The 24,899-nt window shown below is 40.6% G+C and overlaps 1 protein-coding gene across 3 annotated transcripts in view; it reads left to right on the top strand.

Annotated features, from left to right (window-relative positions):
* The window catches only part of srfb (serum response factor b), a 69,575-nt gene that overhangs the window by 7,515 nt on the left and 37,161 nt on the right, over nt 1-24,899 (top strand). For all 3 annotated transcript variants that reach the window (XM_041789184.1, XM_041789182.1, XM_041789183.1), the window contains exon 2: nt 11,681-11,947. In XM_041789184.1, coding sequence (XP_041645118.1) covers nt 11,681-11,947 — 267 coding nt within the window. The remainder of the gene's footprint in view (nt 1-11,680; nt 11,948-24,899) is intronic.

The raw sequence follows: 24,899 nt of genomic DNA, 5'->3' as shown, positions 1-24,899 counted from the left end.
CCCAGTTATTCCCATAATTTTGACTCCAGTCACCGCGCAGAACAATGGGTGGCAAAAGCCAGCACTTTGAGAGGGTTGTGAAGTAGGGATGCATGATATTATCGGTCTGGTATCAGTATCAGCAGATATCAAAATTTCTGCTGATATTTACATCTGATATTTTGCCTGTGTATTTCAGCATATATCGACTGTAAATTTTGTCCGTGCATACTAATAAATTAGTGGAGTTTTAGTCTGAACCAACAGACCTATATCAGGTGAGGTCTTTTTCTTTATTTTTCCTCATTCTTTAAACTTGAAAGTGTTTTTTAAGGACTTAAAATTGTTTCCTTGGTCATCCTTGAACCTTAAAGTGTCCAAAAGGACTGACATTTTTTGTCCAAAAAGGGTATCTAAATATTGGTATTGATATCATTATTGGCTAAAATGAATCTGTAAGTATCGGCATATCGGATATCGGCAAAAATCCAATATTGTGCTTCCCTATTGTGAAGATGAAATGTGTATTTACCAGTGAGAAAACAACCGAAATGTACCCGTCATCACTGGAAAACTGTGTAAAACATCTGCTGTATGTCGGCTTAGAGCTTCTATGTGGGAGAGGAATGACTACAATACATAATGCATTGTAAGCAAACTCCTGCACAGCATCTTAATGGTGTGAAAACATGGAAACATCACTAATATTGGAGTGGAGTTTTCTTACAATGCTTGATAGTTAAAAAGCAGACATGATCCACTGGCTGTAGCTGTTTGATTCTTGATCCTGTTGCATCAGAGAGGTATCAACATGCTTTGATTCTCACTCCCATCATGTCAAAGTTTAAAGGTCTATTACTGTCTGAACTTTTTTCCAGAGTAGCCGAACAATTGTGACACAAAGTGACTCAGTGGATGTGAGGAAGCATCGGCGGTGGTAATGAGCTTTAAATAGACCTGAGCGAATGACAATCCTATTTATGAGCATGCCCCCCCCCAAACGATCACACACACATGGCCTGACACACAAACACTCTCGGAGCGGCTGCAGGTTTTTCCCATGTGGCGTTCAGGCTGTTCTCTGTCACCGTGCAGCAGGACTTTGCTCGCAGGCAGCAGCCATGTGTCGCTGAGCAGCAGCCGGCCCGAAGGTGCCAACAGCTGACTAAACCTCAGGGAGACTCATCAGAGGACGGTCAGAGAGCGCTCGCACATCAGAGACGAGCAGGACTGCGGTGTGGGGCTGCAGCTAGCTCTTATTATCAGCGTTGACTAATCTGGTTTATGTCAACATTTATGTATTCATTTTTAAGCCATTAAAGGGACAATTCAGAGAGATTCTGCAATAATATCTTTAAATCAATAAAAAATGAAACTGAACTTACAGCCAGCAGACTGTGGTCTGTTTGGAGTTCATTTTCATTTTCAGGATGGAGGGATGCAGTAGCAGAAATTTACTCCCATGATTCCCTGCTACCCTTGACATAATCTGTTTGTTCTGAGTAAGGGTAAACATACTGTGTGTTTAAAATGTCAAGAAATGCTCACTGAATTTTCTAAAGCCACCCCAAAAAAGTCTTCAAATAAAGCGTGTAGATACTTTCTGATACCACATCTTTTCAGATACAGTCTCTTATTTGATGATTAATAGTTTATAAAAACATGAAGACTTTAACAAACTACATCTACTTCATCAGTCAGATGATAAATGCATAAAAATCAGAGTCAAACTCCTGCCAACTGTTCACGTTCACAAAAACATGGACACTGTTTTAGTACCAAAACATTGCTGAGGTTTTATGCAGTTTGGATTTTGGGTCAATATTTGGCAGTTTTGGCAACACTGACATGTTGCCGACTTTTTGTACAATTTAGATTAATGGTGCTTGATTTGGTTATAATATTGCAATTAAGATAAGCTCCATAGATGGTATAATGAGTCTACTTAAGGGTTAGGGCAGTGATAGCGCGTGGCTCTTTTGTGATGATTTGTAGCTCTTCACCATTGCCCTTATTTGCATTTTTTTTGCCAATTTTTGCCACTTTTAATGCCCACTTTTGCATTTTTTTATTGCCCTTTTTTACTACTTCTATCCTATTTTTGCCACCAGCTTTTTGCCTCTTTCATACAGCTTTTTGCTATTTCTAGTTTTTTTCCCTTTTTTGCCGCTTTTCACCCATTAAAGCCACATTTTGACATTAAATGCCACTGTTGTCAGTATTCTTGCCACTCTTTGCAACTTTTTGACAATTTTTCCCACATTTTTGCCCATTTTAGTCACTTTTACACTTGTTTTTTGTAATGTTTGTGGTCATTTTTTGCCACCTGTTACTACTTTTTTGCTAACTTTTTACCCATTTTTGCCACTTTCTGGCCTCTTTTGCAATTTTATGCCTACTTTGCCCCTTTTCTGCCCCTTTTTGCCACTTTTTTGCTGCTATTTGACCATTATTTGCAACCTCTGACTTCTTTTTATTGCCACTTTAATCAGTTTTTGCCTCTTTTCACCTCTTAAATTGTGGCTCTTGCAACAGCATTTTTCAACAATTTGGCTCTTTGGTTGAACAATAATGGTTTGCGTGCCTTAAACCACTCGCACCATCTGCGGACCCTACTTGTAACAGTTCAATAGCTCATAGCACAGACTGCATACAGAGGTGGTCTGGCTTGCCTTCATCTGGACTAGATTAGTTGTATTGACAAGTACTGGCCAGCTGATGTGATCTTCTGTGTTCTCCTTGTAGACAAAAAGCACGGCTTTATTTATGTCTCTGCAGCCAGTCTTGGAGTGATGGGAAATGCGGCTCTTTTTAGAAATCTGGACGTCTCAGCTCAGTAATTAGAGCCGGTCATTTGGCTCCGTAAGGCTTTTCATTTGGTAACTTTTTACTTTTTTTATATCTTTGAAAAAGCACCAATAGAAAAAAAAGAAAACTGTCTGAGGCCAAAAAAGGAGCCGGCTTTTTGAGCCGGCGTGTCCCTTAATGACGCATCACGACTCCCTTGTACTCGTCATCTTAAACTGAGTCCAACCAGTGCCCCAGAAGATTGATCTGCTTAACAGGATGCCTCGGTGTCCTTTAAAAGCATGTCTATGACAACATGAGGGAGAAAAGCTGTTAAAAAGGCACAAATAGCCTCTTAGCTAGTGGCTGATTCCCCCCTATTCATTCTTATCATGAGCAGCTTTACTGCATGTATAAGCTGTTAGAATAAGAGGAGGGACAGTGAGTTCTGATGGAGGTGAAGATGGAGTAGAGAAGGGATGTAAAAGTGTAGTCGCTTGGTATCTGAATGCCCTAAACGGGTCGTTAATTAAGAATATAAACGGACTTTATTCTCATCAATTCACCCAGGTGCTCTATCACATATCAACTTTATTCCATGTCTGATTTCTCCTTGAAATGATCAATTAACTCCCAGAAACATGGGCGATTAAGTTTCTTGCAGCTCTTCACTGCATTGTGCAGTTATGTAATTGCATCCAGCATCATTGCACTGAAGCACTCTGCAGAAACGCCGAGATAACTGCTCCATAATCGTCTTCATCCCTGTCTAATAAGTTTCTGCGTGGCTCTGGTAGCTGTTACGCAGTATTACTGGCGTGTTGCAATACTTTGACATACCTGTGTGATGTTGGTGTGCTGTTTAGACAGCGTGTAGGATTTTTGGTGCCTGTGTTGATGATCATAAAGGAGAGCTGACCCCACATTGAGCTGTGTTCTGTCAGTATAAGCTGCTCTTTATGGAGCTGCAGGAGTTTTAATTTGTCCTTGTGTTACTTCCAAGTGCTTTCTCTGTATACTCTGCAGTATCTCTCTTTGTGTGTGAGTGTAGCGCAGACTGTTGTCGTGGAAACTGAGGTGTCTTTATGTTGGTTCTTGGCAACACGAGCACTATTTGACAAAGTGTGCTGATGGAGATTTTTGTTGAAAACGTTGCCCACACCGTGTCAGCCATCACAAACTGATGGGTGGGTGGAGTGGGAGGATTCATAGTAGACTGGTCTTTAACTGGTTTCGTTTTGAAGCATGTGCTGAGTGAAGAAAAGGCTCTGTTTGTTCTCTCCTTTTGCTTCTTTATATAATCACACGCGTGGACTTAATGCAAACGTGCAGAAAACAAACCGCCGTCTTTGATTGTTACTCAGGATCACTCAGGTCACGCTTTCCTTCCTTCTGCAGGTCCATAACTCAGCAAAAAGAGCATTTTTCTTTTCTTTTGGCCATTTTTAAACATTTAAACAGAGGTTCTTAATTATGAAATACAACCCAATTCCAAAACAGTTAGGTTGCTGTGTTAAATATAGATAAAAACAGAAGTCAGTGATTGTTAAATCTCTTAAACCCATATTTGATTCACATTAGAACATAACAACATATCAGATGTCAAACTGAAAAATATTAGCTTTTTACTCATTTTTTGCCATGTGTTTTCCGCTTGTCGACCATTTTTGCCCCCATAACTTCTCTTTTGTCACTTCTTACCCATTTTTGCCACTTTTCACCCACTTTTTAGGTTTTTGACCATTTTTGCTGCCTTTAACTTATTTTTATTGCCATTTTTCACCACTTAGATTGTGGCTCTTGCAAGGGTATTTTTCAGCAGTTTGGCTCTTTGGTTAAGCAGGGTTGAGTACAGCTGTCACCCTGAGGCCTCAGAAGCCACCGTTCAGTTGTTGTGTGTCATAAAGGTGCGTTTGTTCTTGTGTTTGCTTGCTGAGTTTATCTTGTTCCTCTTCTTTAGTTCACACATCGGTTCAGTGAGGATCTTCTATGTGACAGAGGAACCAATTAGAGCCGGCGCTGACCCCACCGTCATGAATATTTATGAGAAAATCAGTGGAGCACAGAAACTTATTAAAGCTTTGTGTATAGGTCTATTTTGTGCTGCCACCTAGCTCACTTAAGAAAACAAATGAGCACCGTTCTACATCTGGGCGCCGGCCAAACATCAGGCCGTGGTGGGGGAGGCTCTCTGAGGCTGCTGCAGGGGTAATGAAGAGATGGAGCTGTGGTCATTACTTTATACCGGGATGCTGCATTAACTCTAATGATGTGTGATAATTGGCAGTATAAATATGAACGTAGCTGCCGTTTGGCTTGTGTGCTGGAGTTTGAAGCTAAGCTTGGCATTGTGGTTGTTGCTGTATTTGTTCTTTGGTGCAAGAAGAGATTTAAGAGTGGGATCATATCTTTAGAATTCATTATGTATGCAGATTTATGTATATTTATGTGTGTATATATATATATATATATATATATATATATATATATATATATATATATATGTATATTTATTTATTTATATTTACAACAGATATATTACTGCAAACAGCATCCTTTACTGTCTTTAAATATCAACCACATAAGTACGCAGAGTTTGAGGCAGGATTGACAGATCCATGTCAGTTGTGGACTGTTGTGTGTTTGCCCTTTTCATCATATTTTGCTCATTTAAGCTACCTCTTTTTCCCAACTTTTTGCCTATTTTTGCCACTTTTAAAATTTTTGCTCTTTTTCACCATATTTTTTGCCACTTTTCGCCCATTTAAGCTGCCTTTTGACATTAAATACTACTAGTTTCCTATTTTTTGCCCATTTTGCCACTTCTTTTTGCCACTTTTATCCCATTTTTGCCCTTTTCACCAAATTTTGCCAATTTCAGCTGTTTTTGCCAGTAAGTACCACTTTTTCCCTACTTTTGCAAATTTTTGCCACTTCTTTTTGCCACTTTTCCCCATTTTTTTGCCACATTTTCCCAATTTTTGCCCTTTTTTCCAATTTTTTTTGCCACTTTTCACCCTTTTAAGCTACGTTTTGCCATTATATACCACTTGTTTCCTTTTTTGCCCATCTTGCCTTTTCCTTTTGCTATTTTTTGCTACTTTTTGCCCATTTAAGCTGCCTTTTTACATTAAATACTACTAGTTTCCTATTTTTTGCCCATTTTTGCCACTTCTTTTAGCCACTTTTATCCCATTTTTGCCCTTTTCACCATATTTTGCCCATTTAAGCTGTCTTTTGTCTTACCTTTTTTTTGTTCACCCTCATTCTTTTAACTTAGAGTATATTTAAGGGACTGACATTTTTAGTCAGAACAGCATTTGTATTTGGCTTAAATGATTTTTGAATTTTCTGCATATCTGAAACCAGCAAAAGTCCATGTAGAAGTAAAAGTAGATTGGATGGAGTGTTCAGCTGATCTGTCAAAGGTCTGCTTGTTCTGGTTCTTTGCTGAGGTTTGCTTCTATTATTTATTAATGGGGCTCCTGGTTTGGAAAATTAGCTTTGACATGAAGCAGTTTTAAGTTGCAGCAACACAAAGCGATTAAACACCTGCACAGTAACGAAGATTTGCAGCATGTGTGTCATCCTCAGTCTTCATCAGTCGCCTCTCTGTGCTCCGCCTCATTATTACACTCCAGCAGCTGCAGATAGGAGCATCGCTGTGATAGGAGCCATAATGAAGACGGTGTTGGAGCACCAACGTGTGGTTTTGAAGCTGCTCGATAAAATCCTTCAATTTGAATGTGATGAGTCTCCTCCTCTCCGCTCACAATGACACATTTATCAGGACGGCGCTCTGAGCTCAGGGAGGTGACGCTGACGGCGCCGAGCCTTCGCAGCATCCCTCACACGACTTATGACTCATTAGGATGAAAACGCTTTCTCAGGGGTTCACAGCGAGTGCAGCCTCAGCGTGTGGAGCACAACGTGTCTGCTGCATGTCAGTGTTCTTTACTACCTGGGCTGTGGATTAAAGGGACAATATGTAACTTTTTTACTATAAGATGGTCGTTTTAGGGAATGAACCCACCCAAAAAATATAGGCAGCATGCCAGTGTAATTGACAGATTCATAGGCAGTGTCCAAGTTTAATGCAGTTTTTGGTTATTTAGATCAGTGGTTCTCAACCTTGGGGTCGGGACCCCCACGTGGGTCGCAAGACACTGAGAGGGGATCTCCAGTTGCCCGCACACATTTTTACCATTTAACACCTATTTCTGTCAGTTTTTAAACTCTTTCCAATTCTTGCCTCTTAAGCTTAATGTTGCCTCTGCTGACCCATTATTGCCACTATTAACCCCTTTTTACCACCTTCTACGCAGATTTTTCCCATTTTAACCACATTTCACAATTTGATGTGCCCATTTTTGCTAGTTTAACCAAATTCTGCCAATATCTGCCTATTTGTTCTTTCTCAGATAACCCTTGTCAGTTTTTTATTATTTTTACATCCCATTCCACCAAGTTTCCACCAATTTCTGCCAATTTAAAGCCATTTCAGCCACTATTTGACTCCCTTTACCTCTGTTTATGCCAATTTTTGCAATTTCTGTCTAATTTTTCCCACTTTTATCCCATCTCAGCTACTTTTAAAATCCAATTTCACCACCTTTTCCACCATTTTTGCCATTTTTAACCCATTGTAGCAATTTTCAAACCAATTTATTTCTTTTTTTTTAACAATGGATTGACATTTTTAAGAAGGCTCTTTATGACACAAAAATATATATATTTTTCTTTGATAAGAGTGGTTATTTTTTCAGGTTAGATATGAAATATGGATATCACAGCTTAACTTTACAATGGACCATGGTTTTGTTTTAATCTCATGGACCCCCAGTTTGGCTGGGCGCCAGAAAGCTCTCCCATTTATCCCTCTTAATGGACGGCCTTGTCTGCAAATGACTATTCTAAAATTGTGCATGGCTGTGTTCAACCACCTTCAGGTCCTGTGGGGGTCCCTGGTCTCTGGCACCTTTATTTTGGGGGTCCTGGGTTGAAATGTTGAGAACCACTGATTTAGATCAACTATTTTTTGCTGTTAATATTGTCTGATTTTTACCAGAATCCTATTAAAGTTTAGATTGTGCTATCATCCTCTAAATCATAGTGGGGGTCTCATGTTTCACGGCTGGATCTCTCTGCATGTAAAGAGCTGTTCCTTGTGTCCAGCCCCCCTCTGGCTGCAATCAGTCCCTCGTCTATATCACTCGTTCTATTCTGGGAACCTTATCTGAAGTTATTCGAGCTTCTCGGCTGCTATACGTCAGAGTTCACTACAGACGTATTTTTAGACTCTGATGTTTTCTAGACTGTTTAATTTTTTCCAGAAGTTTCTCATGGAATCTCTCATGCTCCCATAAAAGTTGGGACAATGTTTACTCTGACATAAAGTAAATCCAAGCTCTATTTGTTGATCTTATCTTACTAATGTTTGTGTTCAAGCCTGATATTTCAATTAGGAGCTTAAATGATTACTTGCTTGTTTCATTCTAAGATAGTTACTCACTGAAGAGCTTTCAGGCATCAACATTTGCTGCTGTAGTCTTCTTAAACTGTGAGCATTTGCTGCTACTTGAATTTTAATTCAATTCCACAACTTTCTGGCATCTCCCCTGACATTAACATACTTTTTCTGACATATTTTTATTGAGTTAATCCTATTGGTGATCTGTTAGGAAGAATATGAAACATTTATGGCAAATTTAAGAGTCTCTGAATTTTTTCAAAACTTTGTTTAGAACATTTTTTGGATTTTAGACTTTGCTTTGACATCTTTGGGTCATCAGAAATTTTACTGTCTTACATTTTATAGACTAATGTTTAATTCAATTTTGGTGCTGCACTTTTTTTTGAAAAAAGTTTTTATTGAATTTTGTAGCATAATCCACAATAAATGTACAGACATTTTAAATTATTTTCCTTTTTACATTAACAAACATAATAGCAAAAGAATACATGCAACACCCACCCCACTCACCCTCTTTCAACATAAAGTGCTGCACTTTTTAGTTTTATAATAAGGAATGCATGATATCGGCATGATATCCTTATGGGCAGATATAAGCTTGAAAATGAATATCTACGGATATTAACAGCTGATATTTTGGCTTTAAAATCTGCCTTTGACAGCTGTAAATGTTGGCTGTAAGGATATTTAAGGTGGTGGAGTTTAGGCTGGACCAATAGACCTACTAAAGTCCTCTTTGTTCATTATTGTTCCTTACACTTAAATGTAGTTTTAGGGACTGGAATTTGTTATTTTGCTCATCCTTCAACTTAAAATTATGTTTTAAGGATGGAGGTTTTTGGTTGGAACTAGATTTAACCATCAATATCGACTAAAATCAACTACATTTGAAAAGGGTAGGTGAAATAAGCGAATACTTCAGCCTACATCTTTTCGGTCCTGTTTTGTTATTTGTTATTTGTTTTGTTGATTACTTTTGTCGGTTGTTTGGTGTTAATGCAGAAATAGCATTAACCCAGCGTTTGGTCACTTGTAAATTTTCACTTTATGTGTGTAATTCAGTCTTAATTTTTAAAGTGACCAAAATAAACTCAACTAAACTCCAATGTCATTAATTGCTAGTGATAATGTGAAGTTGCTCAACAATATTGAATTATGTGACTGTGTTTACCATTAAAACAATAACTAGTATCATGAGTCTGCTTGCTCGGCTATCAGTGAAAATGTATTTTTATAGTTTAAAAGTAAGGCTGAACAATTTTGTAAAATAATATAATTGCAGTTTTTTTCCCCATTATTGCAATTTGATATGTGATTATTTCTTAACTCTCTTTTATTCCTAAACAAAGGCTGAAAAATTCTTTAGAAATGTCTAACTCTGATGATTTTGACTTATATTGCCAATTGCATTTGAATTGTTGCATTGAAGGTTTTTTGTCATTCTCATATTTAACATGAGAAAATGAAGGTAGGATTTTTATTCATAGACTTTCAAAAAAGGCATTTTAATGATTGCATGTGTCATGTATAACATCTCTGCTGCAAAAATACTTTAAATCTGCTGTTTTTTATTTTTTTTATTGCACCTTCTGCGATTTGAAAATTGCAGCAGGCCATATTGGGATTTAATCTAATTTTCAATTTAATTCCCAAGCCCTATTTAGAAGTTTGTATTTATCAACTCAAAACATAGAAATGTTGGAAAAAAACAACAAATCTGATGGATCTACAGTACTACTTTGAAAATATCTTAATAATTAAACATTTTTCCTTTTTCAAATAAAGGTTCTTCTACAAAGGTCAACAGTGGAAATATTGTAAACTTAGAGGCTTTTCTGCAAGCCTTTTTCTAAACCTTAAAGCACCACTGAATACTAAAATAATTGCAGCCTTTTACGTGATTATGTAACTGCACAACCTGACATTTCAATTGTAATTGTGAATAGAGTAATTTTGCAGCACTAGGCCTCCCTGATAGATAATCTGTAAAAGGAAGTTTACAAGATCAAAATTAAGAAAAAAATTATTTATTAGATATTAGATGTTTTCCCTTACCCCCCTAAGATGTACCTAACCCTAACTTCAGAGTCAACAACAGGAGAATATTTGTGAACTGTTACCTCCCCAATTAAAGGCAATCTATCGATGAGTAATAAAAACAGTTTGTTAATGGAATGAATGAATAATGTCTGTGATCTTTGGAGAAAAACCTCAAAGTTCTGTGATGTGAAATGCTTCTACTTTTTAAGAACTCTTATTTATTTATTAGATAAAGAGCAAAGAACAGCACTGAAAGCTTTTCATGACCAAAAAATGTGTTTTCTCCCCTCTGTCGTCCTGCTTCAGAGGTTTAGTTGTACTGTAAGCTACTGTATACAATTGCTACTGCCATGGTAGCAGTTAGCTCGCATGTAGCTGTAGAAAGCGTCACTTTTTCAGACTTAAACCACACATCATATTAAAACAAGAGTAAAGAGCCACACTGAACGCTTTTAGCAGAGGAGATGTTTTTGCACCTCTTCAGAATGAATTTTATCTTCCTCATTCAAACACTATGGCAGCGTTAGCTTGTATAGCTCAGGTTAGCACTGGAGCTGCATGTCCACTACCTCATTTTGTCTTGTCACTGTGATTGGCCCGTAATGATTTTGACAGAATATTTGTCCAGTCACCTTCCAAGAATTTTATTCTAGAAGTCCTGCCCTTCCAGGAAGCTTTCTATGGGAGGTTTCCCAGATGAATTTGAAATATTTTCATGCTATAGAGATATGAAACGGTCTACTTGGCGTGTCAGGTCACAAAATATCAAATTTACAGTGCTTAACAAATTTATTAGACCACCACCCAAAGTAAGGCTTTTGCCACAGCTGCCCTAAATGAACAGCATTGGTAATTACCAAAATCATTTTTTATGTTTCTGCAATGGTTAATACACCAATATGTAGAAGCTCTTTGACTGAAATGATATTTTTAATGCTAAAATAGAATTATTATTGTTATCCGTGACTTTTCAAATGTACTGATTTACAAAAAAACCTGAAAAAATAGTAAAGCACATTATTATTTTTTGATTAATATGTCAAATGATAGTTATTTATTTGCATTCCTGAAGAGAAAAATGAGTTTTAGTGGTTGAATGTTATGCTTGATTCATTTCTGACTTCTCAGAGAAGCCCAGTGAGCCGGCTCAAATTTGGGTATAAAAAGGTGAATTCAGTTTGAAATTCCCCATTCCTGTTCCAAATGGTAAAACGTGGAGAGCTGACTGAAAATGAAAGAGTCCACATTAAAGCACTTCATGATGCTGGATGGTCTCTGAGACAAATATGGCAGGTGGTCTAATACATTTGTTAAGCACTGTATGTGATGAATATTTATAGACTGTTCAATGCTCATACTGATAGTCTGTTACAGCCCTTTGGTTCTTCTTTGTCTCTTCAGGCGTATGAACTCTCCACCCTGACGGGGACGCAGGTTCTGCTGCTCGTGGCGAGTGAAACGGGTCACGTCTACACTTTCGCCACCCGCAAACTCCAACCCATGATCACGAGTGAAACGGGCAAAGCTCTGATCCAAACATGCCTCAACTCGCCTGACTCGCCTCCTCGCTCGGACCCCTCCATGGACCAGCGAATGAGCGCCACGGGATTCGAGGAGACAGACCTCACCTACCAGGTGTCTGAGTCGGAGAGCATGGGCGACACAAAGGTGAGAGTGAAAGTCCTGGTGGAGATCCGTCTTCTAATTAAGAATATACTTGGGGTAACAGATGATCTGATAGAGGCTCTTTTAAATCCACATTGGAGCACAGAGGCGCTGTTTGCTCTGCAGCACAGCTAGGTGAACATTTAACCCTTTATGTGTGGAATTACTAAGACCGTTGTATTTTCACTGTGCATTTCTACAACAGCTGAGTCCTGCAGTGAATCAGACTCTCAGTATTTGTTCTCCACCTCTGCTCTCTGGTAAATATTTCAGGGAATCTCTCCAAAAAAGGAGCACAGGAGGAGAGAAAAGATCAAATCCATGGGCAGTTGTGGAAAATAATCTCTCCTATTGTAAACACACTAGTGAACTTTTGCCTGCTGGCTGTGAGGCCTCGGCTCTGAGCCCGTGGTTTGGGTGCTGAGCACCGAGTCGTTTTTTAATTAAAGCAAAAAGACTCGGTAGTCCTTCAAAGGGCTCCGGACTGAGGAGAGCATTATCGCCATTTACTCCTTACCTCTCTGACCTCTCCTCCAGGAAAGCCTCGTAACCCTCGGACAGATAAATCACAGCAGGCCTGCGTTGTGTTAGGGTGAGAAACATGCAGCTGGCTATATGAAGGTGTTTATCTTTGATTTAAAGATGGATGAGCTGCAGAGATAGTTCAACACGATATACATCTCTGAAAACAGCAGAAAATCACGCAGCATTTTAACAGTCTTTAAAATTCCTCCGCAGACTCAGGCCGGTGAAGGATGTCAAAATTAGAGATACCTTTCTGATGCTACACGTTTTTAAACTATGCATTCTGTTATTCCAGTGATGGATAGTTTCAAAGCAGGGCTGAAACCTCCAACTAAGAAATCTGTGTTTTTGGACGAGTGTAAGGGAGGCATGAAACTATAAAAAAAGGTAGTGAATGCACAAAATCATGGACATTGTGACTGTAAGAAAGCCTTCATGTTTTTGCACAGCATGCAGGAGCTTGCCTGTGCTTTTTGACCTTTAGAACAAGAAATTACCCAGAATTAGGCTCGTAGGACGTCTGTTTTTCAGCTCTGTGCTGGTAAAAGCTGGTGCAAAAGGCATTATGTATTCACACTGTCCATCCATCTGTCTTGGCCATTTTTGTGAACAAGATATCTTAAAAACACTTCCAGGGGTTTTCTTCAAAGTTTGCACAAGCATCCACTCTGCCCTGGGGGAGAACTGTTTGGTTTTTAAGGTCAGAGATCAAGGTCATCAGGCCTTCTATCCATTCCTTGTTTGTGAACGTAATAGCTCAAGATCTGTTGATGTGTCTGTCCTGCAGAATCAGATTCTCTTTTGAACGTTTTTGCATATCCATCAGTCCTGACAGTGTGGTCTGAGACCAGACTTTCTTGAACGTTTGTGCAATCACGCAGAAAACATCGGCACTGCCAGCTGCCTATGAGGGTTGCCCCTGTTTTAGATTTTTTTAGATTCGGGGTCAGGAAGTAAGGGACAGCTGTTAGAAATAAATGTGAATCCAGGAAAATTAGCCCACTATCATCAGAAAATTTCTACCTCCAGGTTAACTGATGTTCCTGGTGAGGAGATCATCCAGATCACTTAAGATTTAGTCCTGCTGACCTCCTACTATATGACTAGACCAATGGCTTTCAACCTTTTTATGCCCAAGGCACATCTAACATCAAATCTCAAAGCACTCTATATCCAAATCCGTTCAAAGAAGCCTCTTCAAATCATCAAAGTTATGTAAGTTGTTGTGTAGTTTTGGTAATGACACATCAAGACTTGCCTTGCCTCACCATTTGAGAACCACTAGTCGAAGGTAGACAAGTCTAGAGGAGTCTAGGACTGAGATAAAAGACTAGTTGAGCCTCTTTAACAACTTTTCTCCCTTGTTTTCTCATTACCCCCCAGTAAACCTCACAGGGAGGATACAGGGAGTAATGATGTGACGTTCGTAACAAACCTGTTCAATGAACGGCTCTTTAATGTGAACAATAGTAGCTGGCTCCCCTTTGAGAGCCAGAGTCCTTCCATTTTTGTTATTGAATCTGAATTAAAAAAAGCAAGACTGGTACCAAAAGAAGAGCTGTGGGGAACAAAAGCTTGTTGGCTGGGATTTATTTTTGGCGAGCCAGCCAGGAGAGCCAGAAGACCGGCTCTTATTATTGAGCTGAGCCAAATGAGCCAGATCTCTAAAGGCAGACAGATTTCCCATCACAATGAGCGAGGCTGGACAGACATCAGCTGTAGGGACATGGGCAAGAAACCAGACTGAACTAGACTGGATCCATCCATCCATTTCTGTACTGCTTATCCTGTTGGGGGTCGCGGGGAAGCTGGAGCCTAGCCCAGCTGTCATTGGGCAAGAGACAAGGTACACCCTGGACTGGTCACCAGTATATTGCAGGGCTGACATATAGACACAGACAACCAGGCATGCTCACACCTACAGGCAATTTAGAGTCATCAGTTGACCTAATGAGCATGTCTTTGGTGGTGTGAGGAAGCCGGAGTACCTGGAGAGAACTCACACATGCATGGCGAGAACATGCAAACTCTGCACAGAAAGGCCCTGACCAGGAAGCAAACCAGGGACCTTCTTGCTGTGAGGCAGCAGCGCTAACCCCTGCGCTGCCGTGCAGACCCTTTAGACTGGACCGCTTTGTGCAAACAGACCATATGTGAGCAGTGTATAGCTCCAGCTCCTCAGACTTTAGACAGGGGGTTTTTAATCCATGTCTGCCACCTTTTCTCTGTGAGCTTTTTAGACTTTTTGCATCACCTGAATGTGTAGCTTCTTTTGGGACACAAAAGTAGCTTGATATTGGTTTTTACACAGTTTGAATGGTTGGCAGAGGCATAACTACACTAACTGTGGCGTTTTGATAGCACTTCTCTTTGCAGAAATCCTTTCTGGCTCCCTCAGGAGTTCTCTGCTGCATGTTTTTATCTGCAAACAACTTATACGGGCCTCGAAAAACATTATTTTGGTGCTGAAATGGACGTGGCACAAATTTGCTTTGACTTTCTCTCACAGCAACTTTAAGTTAAAAATCTGATCTGAAGGTTTTTCACTGTCTGCTCCTTTTGATAACAGCATGTTTCATCACCCCTGTATGACCCTGAGGAGTTGCGTACGTTTTTACTAAAAGCTCCTAAACTTCTGCTCTTTGACGTTTGGAAATGAAGCGATAAATTCATCGACACACGCTTCACTGTCCGCTCCTTTTGTGCAATCACGTGCTGGGAGCTGAGACGCCGTCCTCTGTTTACACGTCTATAGTCCTCCTCTTCGCAGGCGGACACCTCGAGCTTGTTTGTGGCGTGCCGCTCATCGTAATGGCGTTGGGATGGGGTCGGACCGATGCATGTTAAGCCGCTCTTCATGCCCGCTCTGCTCATTGATAAAAATGAGATTCGGCCTCTGTTGCCTTATATGGTCGTGTTTCCCTGCCTGCTCTCTTGGCTGAGGCCCCTCACATTCCTTATAAGCTGCAGCTGTCTTTGGAGTCCTGTGATTCCCCCCCTCCCTCCTCGCCCCCTGTGCACCCCCACCCTCCCCCCACCCACCAACACTCATGTAGTGATACGGGGCCGAGGTATGGATGTAGATATGAGCAGGTGAAAACACTGGAGCAACGGCTTATGTCCTGTTTTATGTTGAAGTGATTGTTGACCGCCGGGTTTGTGAGTGTGAGAAAACAGCACAGACACAGAGAGAAAGACTTACAAACACACAACATAACATGCGATAGGGCTGTCACAATATCAACATCTTAAACTCTGATGTGATGCTAGTAAAAGTCAAATGATGTTAATTCTGTTCAGGATCAGACATCCCACCTTCTATGAAATAACAGACACATATCAGTGAACGTCATCTAAAAAGGGTGAACATAGCGTGGCTTTAACTGCCTGATCAGCAGCTTCTGCAGCATCCAACATCTATGATGTCTTAACAAAAACTTCAGATCATATCTCATCACTGATTAAAGCATTTAAAAAACTACTGTTGTATTGCATTAGGCCAGAGATGTGGCAGCTGTTGATCAGACTGATGTTGTCTTCGTGGCTGTCCCACATTCCCGGCGCCGGTTTCAGAAATAAAAGCAACGTAAATGTAAAATGCATTACTGCACCCAAACACACCAGTATTTGTTTCATCCATGACTGTACAGTGTTTCCCACAGGACCAGAATCTATTTGTGGTGGTGGGTTGCCCGGGGGGGCGGGGGGTTGCACGCACAAAAAAAAAAACATGGAGTTTGATTTGGATTTGAATGTAAAACTTTCATTTAGTGTAAAATTTATACAAACTAGGGGTGACCTGGAATAGTGGGCGATTCAGCGATTCGATTCGGAGGAGTCTGATTCAACTATGAACCCCATAGTTGAATCAGACTCCACCCACTGTCTTGCGGTGCTGGGGTTGTTTATCGCCTCAGGCAAGCACATGGCTAATTATGTTTGCATGATGACGTCAAGGCAAATCTGTTTCTCTGCCCGTGCTCAGTATCGCTGGGGACTCTGCAGGGAAAGTGTGAAGGTTTGACCAGAGCTTTCTCATAAAGCAGAATTTGAATCTAAGTGAGGTTTTCCTGGTTAACCAAAGGCTTATTATCATCAGCGGTGTGGAGGGATTTTATGTCATTGCTGCGAGTAATGAAGAGGCCGAAACGAAGGGAACTATAGCCGAGTGTCGCAAACACCGATGCAGCAGCAGAGAGAGAGGCCTGCGCTGGCTAATTAGCAGAAGTAGTCTTGGATAAGCCGTTAATGAGAGGAGGACTGGACCGGTCTATCTGCTGTGGAGCTTTTGTCTTTTTGGGACTAGTCCAAATAAACCAGGATGGTTGGATTTCCAGCTTTAGCAGAGGCTACAGTCATATCATCATGGGGGCTGATATTAGCAGCTGACGGTAAGACTCATATTTCCATTTGAAATGTAGAGTTCTAACGCAGTGTCCAGTTAAGAGAGCACTTTTGTTATGTGTTTAGATGCTTCGTTGTTGTCGTTGGAGGATGGTATTTGGCTGTTGTAAGCTGCAAAGTTATGGTAGCAGCCAATGCTAACAGGCTAACGGTGCTGATGTGAAGCTAACTGTTGCTGTTGATGAGTTTAACGCGGGCGTGTGTTGTGAAACTGACTGCGCGTGTAAGGAAAGCGCGCAGCTTTCATTTTGATACTGTAAACCACTTACACAAAAAAATAAGCGAGAGATTTATGCGTTTTGCTGCTGTTAATGCAGCAAAATAATGTCAAAGCAAATGTCCTGTAGTTGTTCTAAATGTCCAGAATTCTTGAGGACTGCCGGTCATTTTGACCGGGGACAAAAAAGTCTAGCAGAAACGCTGTTTGACTATTAGTCGACTAAAGGCATAATCTGACGAATCAGTTTCGACTATGAAAAACCTTAGTCGTTGACACCCCTAATACAAACACTTAAAAAAATACAATAAAATACAATAGCTTACTTAAAGAAATAAATAAGAAATTAGGTTGAATAAATAAAGTAGGTAACTTAAATCATAAGGAGTAACAATTTTGTTAAATTTTGTCCCTGCAGAGTTTGCACCCTTTCTCGAGGCATTTTATTTTACGGGGCCTTCAAAAAAAAAATATGGCCTAAAATTGATATCCTGATATATTTTTGCTATATCCTGATACACGATATATATCATGATATTTTGAAACGGCCTCTCAGCCGCTGTTTTTAATTCAGCCCCAAATGACACTAGTTTGGTGATTAAAATAGACCGTTCTATTGGATTTTCAATAAAATTGTTGGCAGAAAGTAAAAATCAATATATAAAGTCAAATTTAGCAGTTTTATTTTGAAATGGCCTTTTCTCAATCTTTTATTAATAAATCAAAAATACATAAATCATGAAATACTTGGTCTTTTACAGTGTATGGAAAGTCCTGAAATGTTTTCTGTGTTATGTTTACTACTGCTGACTATAAAATGATTATTTTCCTTATTAAGGGTGAAGCAAACCTACACAAAACTCACCAATCCTGCATGAAGGCCAAAACCCTGCAGTCTAGTCCACCATTCAGGCCAAAACCCTGCAGTCTAGTCCTCCATTCAGGCCAAAACCCTGCAGTCTAGTCCTCCATTCAGGCTCACAGCTGTGATTATATTAGTCCACTATCTGTGCTGATGAACGCTGGACCAGTTTCTGACAAGTTCATAACATGAGAGCGTCTTTAGACCTTATTCAGTAAACTCTCCTGTGTGATCATGGGGGAAAAAGCATGTCTGGAGGCAGGAACATTTTAACAACTTGTCGTCGGTGTTTTGAACTGTTAGGCTGAGATAAGGCTCCATTGTTGTGGAGAAGTGGATCACATTTGTCCGCTGCTGGGCCATCTTCCCTCTGACATATCCGACTCTGGCAGGGAGTTTTCAGCAAAATATTTGCACCCAGGCAAATCTCGTATTCTGGGTTAAATGTCTTTATGAGATTTTTAAATCCTGGCTTATCAACAACACTGGGCTCATGTCGTTAGTGACGTGTTGTGTTACTGCCGCCGTTAACTCGGAGTCATCTTGTGGTGTATTTTAATGAATACCGCGTGAGTTAGACCTCTTCCTTTTCAAAGTTGAATGACTGCTCAACGCTGCAGATCCAGCGCTGTTTCTTATTGTCCATCTTAAAAGGCATCTAACTAGCCGCTAACTCGCCACGCTGCTCTGTTTACCTTCCTCTCCCTTGCTTCTCTCGCCACTGATATAAAAAAAAAACCCGGCTGCATGTGCAGGAGTTTTCTGGATGGGCGGAGGAGAAAAAGAAAAAGAAAAAGACTCTCTGCTGGGAGAGAGGCATTCAGGGACAATGGGAGAAGCGAAACTCCAGCGAGAAATGCGCCCTGGCGGCTCAAAACTTCCACATAATTTGTACTCGGATATTCGTGATATAGTAATTTTAACGACTAGCTTCATTCACAGAACGAGGGCGAACAGGTAGCGCCAAAATCTATTTGTGGCGGTCCGCCACAAATAAATGAATGTATGGGAAACACTGCTGTATCTATACCATTTTATCAAGTGGGGGGCTGAATTTCTGATCAGACCACCTAAGGATAAATAACACCTGAGTGTCTCCACAGACTCTGCCCTACTTTAAATTCTGCAAAAAACACAACTTGATCCTATGTTTAAACACAACAGCTATGAGAAATCTGCTGAGTTAGCAGTGCAGCTACCGGTACTGTTGATTGGCTTGTAGTTGCTACGACTAAACCACGCCTGCATCTACTGCCCCTTTGTCCTCAAATGATGCTGATTGGCCCGGTCATTCTCAGATAAGGAACAAGTGTACCAGCTCAAAGCTTTGCTAGATTAATCCACCTGATGACAGATGTGGAATCTGGACAATCACTCAGCTTTGCAAGGTTAGCTGTCAACATAACGGTGAAAAATGAGAGTGAGAAGAAACAATGAGATGCAGAGGTGAATGAAAACAACAGGGATGAAAAAGGGGTTCAAATATGTGTCAGTACAAGGAGCTCAAAGCCACTTTTTTTATTTATTAGTAAATATCATAAATAAGAAATCTTTTTCCATCAAATCTGTGTTCTAAGTGAATACTGAACATGGGGTTGTTCTTTTTGCACGATAAGCTTCCTTTCAATCCTGTATTTGAAGATGTTTGGTTTGTAAGGATTCAGCAATCATGGTAAGGAGGTTCCTAGTTGCTTATGTCATTGTTTTTTCTGTGTGTAAAATGAAACTACACTACTATTTCTTATCTGATAGGTTGATGGAGTACTTTATTGCTGCAGTCTGAAACATGTCAGAGCAGCAGGACTGCACCGTGCTCCTCTGCAGCGTTGGGACACGATTCATGAGGGCTGCAGCGTGTCATACATACAGCCACAGCTAGTCTAAACAGTCTGAAAGGCTGGTGGGGGAGTGGAGGACGTTTTGGAGATGGGACAAAGAATCTGAGGAGATGAGCAGACGGGATTTACCGCTGTTACAGCAGACAATCAGGCCCTAAGTTTGTTTCCTGCATTACTTATTTATTTGCCATAACATGACACTTTCCCTTCGCATTGTGAAAAAAACAATTCAATCATCTCCAGATATTGATCAAAATTTCTCCTAAACTCTTCATGAGCTCCTGCAAAGCTTTAAAACCAAGTCCTGACTGGTGTGGTGCCAGAGTTTAGCTTACTATCAGCCAACGTCTCTGTGCTGAGTGTTAGTAAAGTTTCAGGCTAAGGAGAGCTGTGAGTCACGTCTTTATCATGTAATCATCTGCTGAGGGGTGGATTCAATCTGCTCCTGACACTGGAGCGTGTTCGATGTAATCTCAGAGAGACAGACATGATCATTGGAGAGGAATTCTGTAGAAAAGGATCACTCAGCCTCAAAGTTCCCACGAGAAGGAGTCAGGGTTTTATTCTACAGAGAGTAAAGACGATATAAAGTTTAACACATGACTCGGATTAGCTTAGTTTTCTCCGTCTATGACTCTCAAAGCTCACATTAAGTTTGTAAAACCAGCACATTAAGCCATTCTGGGTGATATGAACCTGATATCGCGTGTTGATATTTTTTAGCAGGATGGTGATAAATATTGATGCAACAGCAACCAAAGTAAGAGCCTTAGACACCCAAATATTTAGCATTGTCTTCATTTCAAATGATTAATAATTGCAGACAAAGAAAAAGAGCTGGACATGAGAATAACTGAAGACTGTGGCAGCACATGGGAGATGCTCTTCCTCTACAAACTCTTGGAAAGAAAGAGACTTCTGTTGGAATTACTCGATGTGTGTTTTCTTCACTCCCAAACAGAAATCCAAATGAATAAGCACCCAGCACTGCTGCTGGAGAGGATGCGAACTGAGATTTTATGTTTAAAATGGCTGAAAACTAACTAGACTTAACTGACACAATTGACATGGATTCAGAGATGATGCCAACCTCCTGAAGGTCCTACCAGTGGCTGGTAAAGGCCACAGAAGAGGTGTTGTATAGAATATCACCACGATGCATTGCAATGTGGATGATTCTGCATTGATGCAGAGGTAGAACACAATAATGCAGGTTGATGTTGCCTGTAGAATTTCTTGCTGCAGCTGGACCGACCATAAATAACCAAATAAGAACCTGTTGTCCTTTCAGACAAGGCTGGTTTGAATTCTTTTCAACAGCATTCTATTGTAGATGTTGCAGCTTCTCTTGTGTTTACAGTTGCACATATCACATGCAAGTGACAGACTTGAAAAAAATCAGATATTTTACAGGAATAAACTAAACTTTCTGAGGTTCTGTAGGAGGAGGCATTCAGACTCTTTGCAAAAACACTTGAAATTAAGCTCAGGTTCCTCCCATATCTCTGGAAATTACAAAGCATGACTGATAATGCATATCAGAACAAAAACCAAGCCATGAGGTCAAAGGAGCTGCAGAGCTCAGAGACAGGATTGTTGACAGGCACAGATCTGGGGAAGGCTACAGAAACATTTCTGCTGCTCTGAAGGTTCCCAAGAGAACAGTGGCCTCCAGAATTCTTGCATGGAAGAAGTTTGGACCAACCAGGACTCTTCCAAGAGCTGTTGGCCCAAAAACTGAGCAATCAGGGGAGAAGAGTCAGTCTGACTGAGCTCCAGATATCCTGAGTGGAGATGGGACAAAGCCCCAGAAAGACAACCATCACTACAGCCCCCCACTGATCTGGGCTTTATGGAGGAGTGGAGAGATGGAAGCCTCCCCTCAGTGCAACTGAGGAGACACTATTGCAAAAGAGGGTTGCAACCTCAAGGATTTTTCAATAGCCAGACCAGTCCAACTCTTCATTCAAACATTGATAAACACATTGCTGTTTCAAAAGTTGAACTTTTGTCAGTGAAGGGCATCTAGCACTACAAGAAAAATGCCAAGGCTGTTCCAGTGCTCAGGATGCTTAGGTCTAAAATGCCTGACGTTATTAGCTTTAAATTGAAAATGAGCCACAGGCCCCAAAAAGCAATGACAACGAATTTTCTTCAAGAAGGTCTCTTGTTTTAGACAACTACGTTTTATGGAACAGCTGACTGGCTCTGTTTGGTTCCAAAGAGAATGGGGAGAGAGGAAAAACTGGTAAATAGGTACTTACAGACCTTAAGCGACATACACTATATTGCCAAAAGTATTCACTCACCCATCCAGATAATGTAAATCAGGTGTTCCAATCACTTCCATGTCCACAGGTGTATAAAATCAAGCACCTAGGCATGCAGACTGTTTCTACAAACATTAGTGAAAGAATGGCTCGCTCTCAGGAGCTCAGTGAATTCCAGCGTGGTACTGTGATAGGATTCCACCTGTGCAACAAGTCCAGTGGTGAAATTTCCTGGCTCCTAAATATTCCACAGTCAACTGTCAGTGGTATTATAACAAAGTGGAAGCAATTGGGAACGACAACAACTCAGCCATCAAGTGGTAGGCCACATAAAATGACGGAGCGGGGTCAGTGGATGCTTAGGCGCATAGTGTGCAGAGGTCGCCAACTTTCTGCAGAGTCAATGGCTACAAACCTCCAAACTTCACGTGGCCTTCAGATTAGCTCAAGAATAGTGGTAGAGAGCTTCATGGAATGGGTTTCCATGGTAACAGCTGCATCCAAGCCATACATCACCAAGTGCAATGCAAAGCGTCGGATGCAGTGGTGTAAAGCATGCCGCCACTGGACTCTAGAGCAGTGGAGACGCGCTCTCTGTAGTGACCAATCGCGCTTCTCCATCTGGCAATCTGATGGACGAGTCTGGGTTTGGCGGTGGCCAGGAGAACTGTACTTGTCTGACTGCATTGTGCCAAGTATAAAATTTGGTGGAGGGGGGATTATGGTGTGGGCTTGTTTTTCAGGAGCTGGGCTTGGCCCCTTAGTTCCAGGGAATATGTTTGGCAATATAGTGTATAATAATGCTTGCAACATTTGAAAAGTGAGTGGAGCTTTCCAGAGAAACCCTTGCTCCTTCCTGGTTCCATCCACCTTTCCAAAGGTTGGAAATTTATTTGTGCAGTTAAGGAAGTCTGATTACAGTTTTTGAGAATCAAACACATGTAGCTGTCCAGTATTTGGTGTGTAGGACTTCTAGTTTCATTGCTAGAATATTAAATCTCTAATATTGTAATGATAGGTGGAATCAAAAATCAAAGACTCTTCATGACCTGCAGTCATATTTTTGACAGAGCAATGTCTTCATTGCACAAATGCATTTGTTGCATTTGGAAAAGAGGGTGGAACTGGCAAAGAGCATGGGAAACCCTCACTCCTCTGCTTTTTTTTGTTGTCAGTACCATTAGATTTTTACTTAAAAAGTCTCTTTAAATCAAATAAAGTAAGAAGCCACACTGAAAGACATCTATTGCTTTAAATCAACACAAGCTACATCAATATAAGCAATAATATCTTCTCTATGTCTTGTTTAGAAATATATTCATATATCATGAACTCTTGAAGTATTTCCCAGCCCGGGTAGAGATGCCTTTTGGGTAATGTAAAGTCTTACATAAAGGATAATTCAGCGGGTTAAAATTAAATATCAGCCCTATAAAAAGAAGAAGGAGATCCATTTCTCATCACCCCGGGCCGAGTCTTTTTGGCTCCTGTTGCTGCTCTCTAATATCGGACGTGCCTGCTCTACAGATGTTTTTATGATTTTTGGGTTATTTTTGGAACGGGGTGGCAAAATCCCACAACTCATGTTTGCTGAGAGGATCTGGCTCAGGGTAGAGTTCTCAGTATCGCTGCCTCCTCCTCCTTCTCTTTCTCTCCCTCACTTTGTCTCTTCTTTCCTCCCTGACTCCATCCCCCGCTCTCTCCTTTATCCACTGTAAGGTTTATTTATTTCACTGCTCATTAGCTCAGATCAGACACCTCGCTGTTTTATAACTGGGAGTAAAACAGAGCAGCAAAAGTCCAGACTGAGGACACGGCCCTACCAAGAGTGTAGATGTTTGCTTCACAGCAGTTAAACATCCTCTTTATCCCACAGATCTTTTTTGAGAGTTATTTTTGGGCTTTTGTGCCTTTGCTTGATAGGAGGAGGACAGTGGATAGCGCTAGAAACGGGAGAGAGTGGGAAGAGACATGCAGCAAAGGGCAACGGGCCCGATTTGAACCCTCATTCATAGGTAGCGCTGTAGACCACTAGGCCATGGCCCCAACCTATCCCGCTTATCTAATCTAGTTCTATCTTAGACATAAAGGGAGTGTCCACAGTTATGCACCACTGAAGGAGTCTTGGCTCACCCTCTCTATACCTGATGGTAAAGGTGGACAGTCGCTGACATTTAGTTGGATGTCTGAGACATCCTCACAAGTTAGAGGGATGATGATCATCTTCTTTTTACCAAAAATAACGCATAGATTTTTAAAAAAATGTACAGATCTGAATGCTGGGATTTCAGGCCTGTTTTAGACGACCATGGACTCATGGATACCCGACTACCTGCCCAGATGGTACCCTAGGCCCGTTGTTTTTCAATTTTTTCGCCCAAGGCACACCTAGGGTCAAGCGAAAATCTCAAAGCATGCAATATTTAAATCGATACAAAATATACTTTTTAAATAATGTTACAGGCAAGGTGGCCTATAAGGGGAGAAAAGGGGAGAGCTTTCTGGGGCCCAGCCTACTGGGGGATCATGGAGATGGGAAAATTGGGCAAAAAGTGGCAAAACAAAGTCAGAAATGAGCAAAAATTGGTAAAATAAGTGGCCAAACAATGGGTTGAAATTGGCAAAAACTTGTTGAAAGTGGCAAAATAGTGGCAAAAATAGGTTATAAGTAAAATGATTTGGGAAAATAATGTAATTGCAATTTTTTCCCCCACTAGTGCAATTGCAATTTGATATGCGATTATTTCTCAAGTACCTTGTATTATGTTTTTTTTTTATACCAACAAACACAAGCAATAAATAATTCTATGCTATAACCAACATAATATTAGATAAAACT

This window comes from Cheilinus undulatus, linkage group 6, assembly GCF_018320785.1.
Source record: "Cheilinus undulatus linkage group 6, ASM1832078v1, whole genome shotgun sequence".
In the NCBI taxonomy this organism is placed as follows: domain Eukaryota; kingdom Metazoa; phylum Chordata; class Actinopteri; order Labriformes; family Labridae; genus Cheilinus; species Cheilinus undulatus.
The sequence above is the reverse complement of the archived record's forward strand: the minus strand, read 5'-3'. Positions and strand labels throughout refer to the sequence as shown.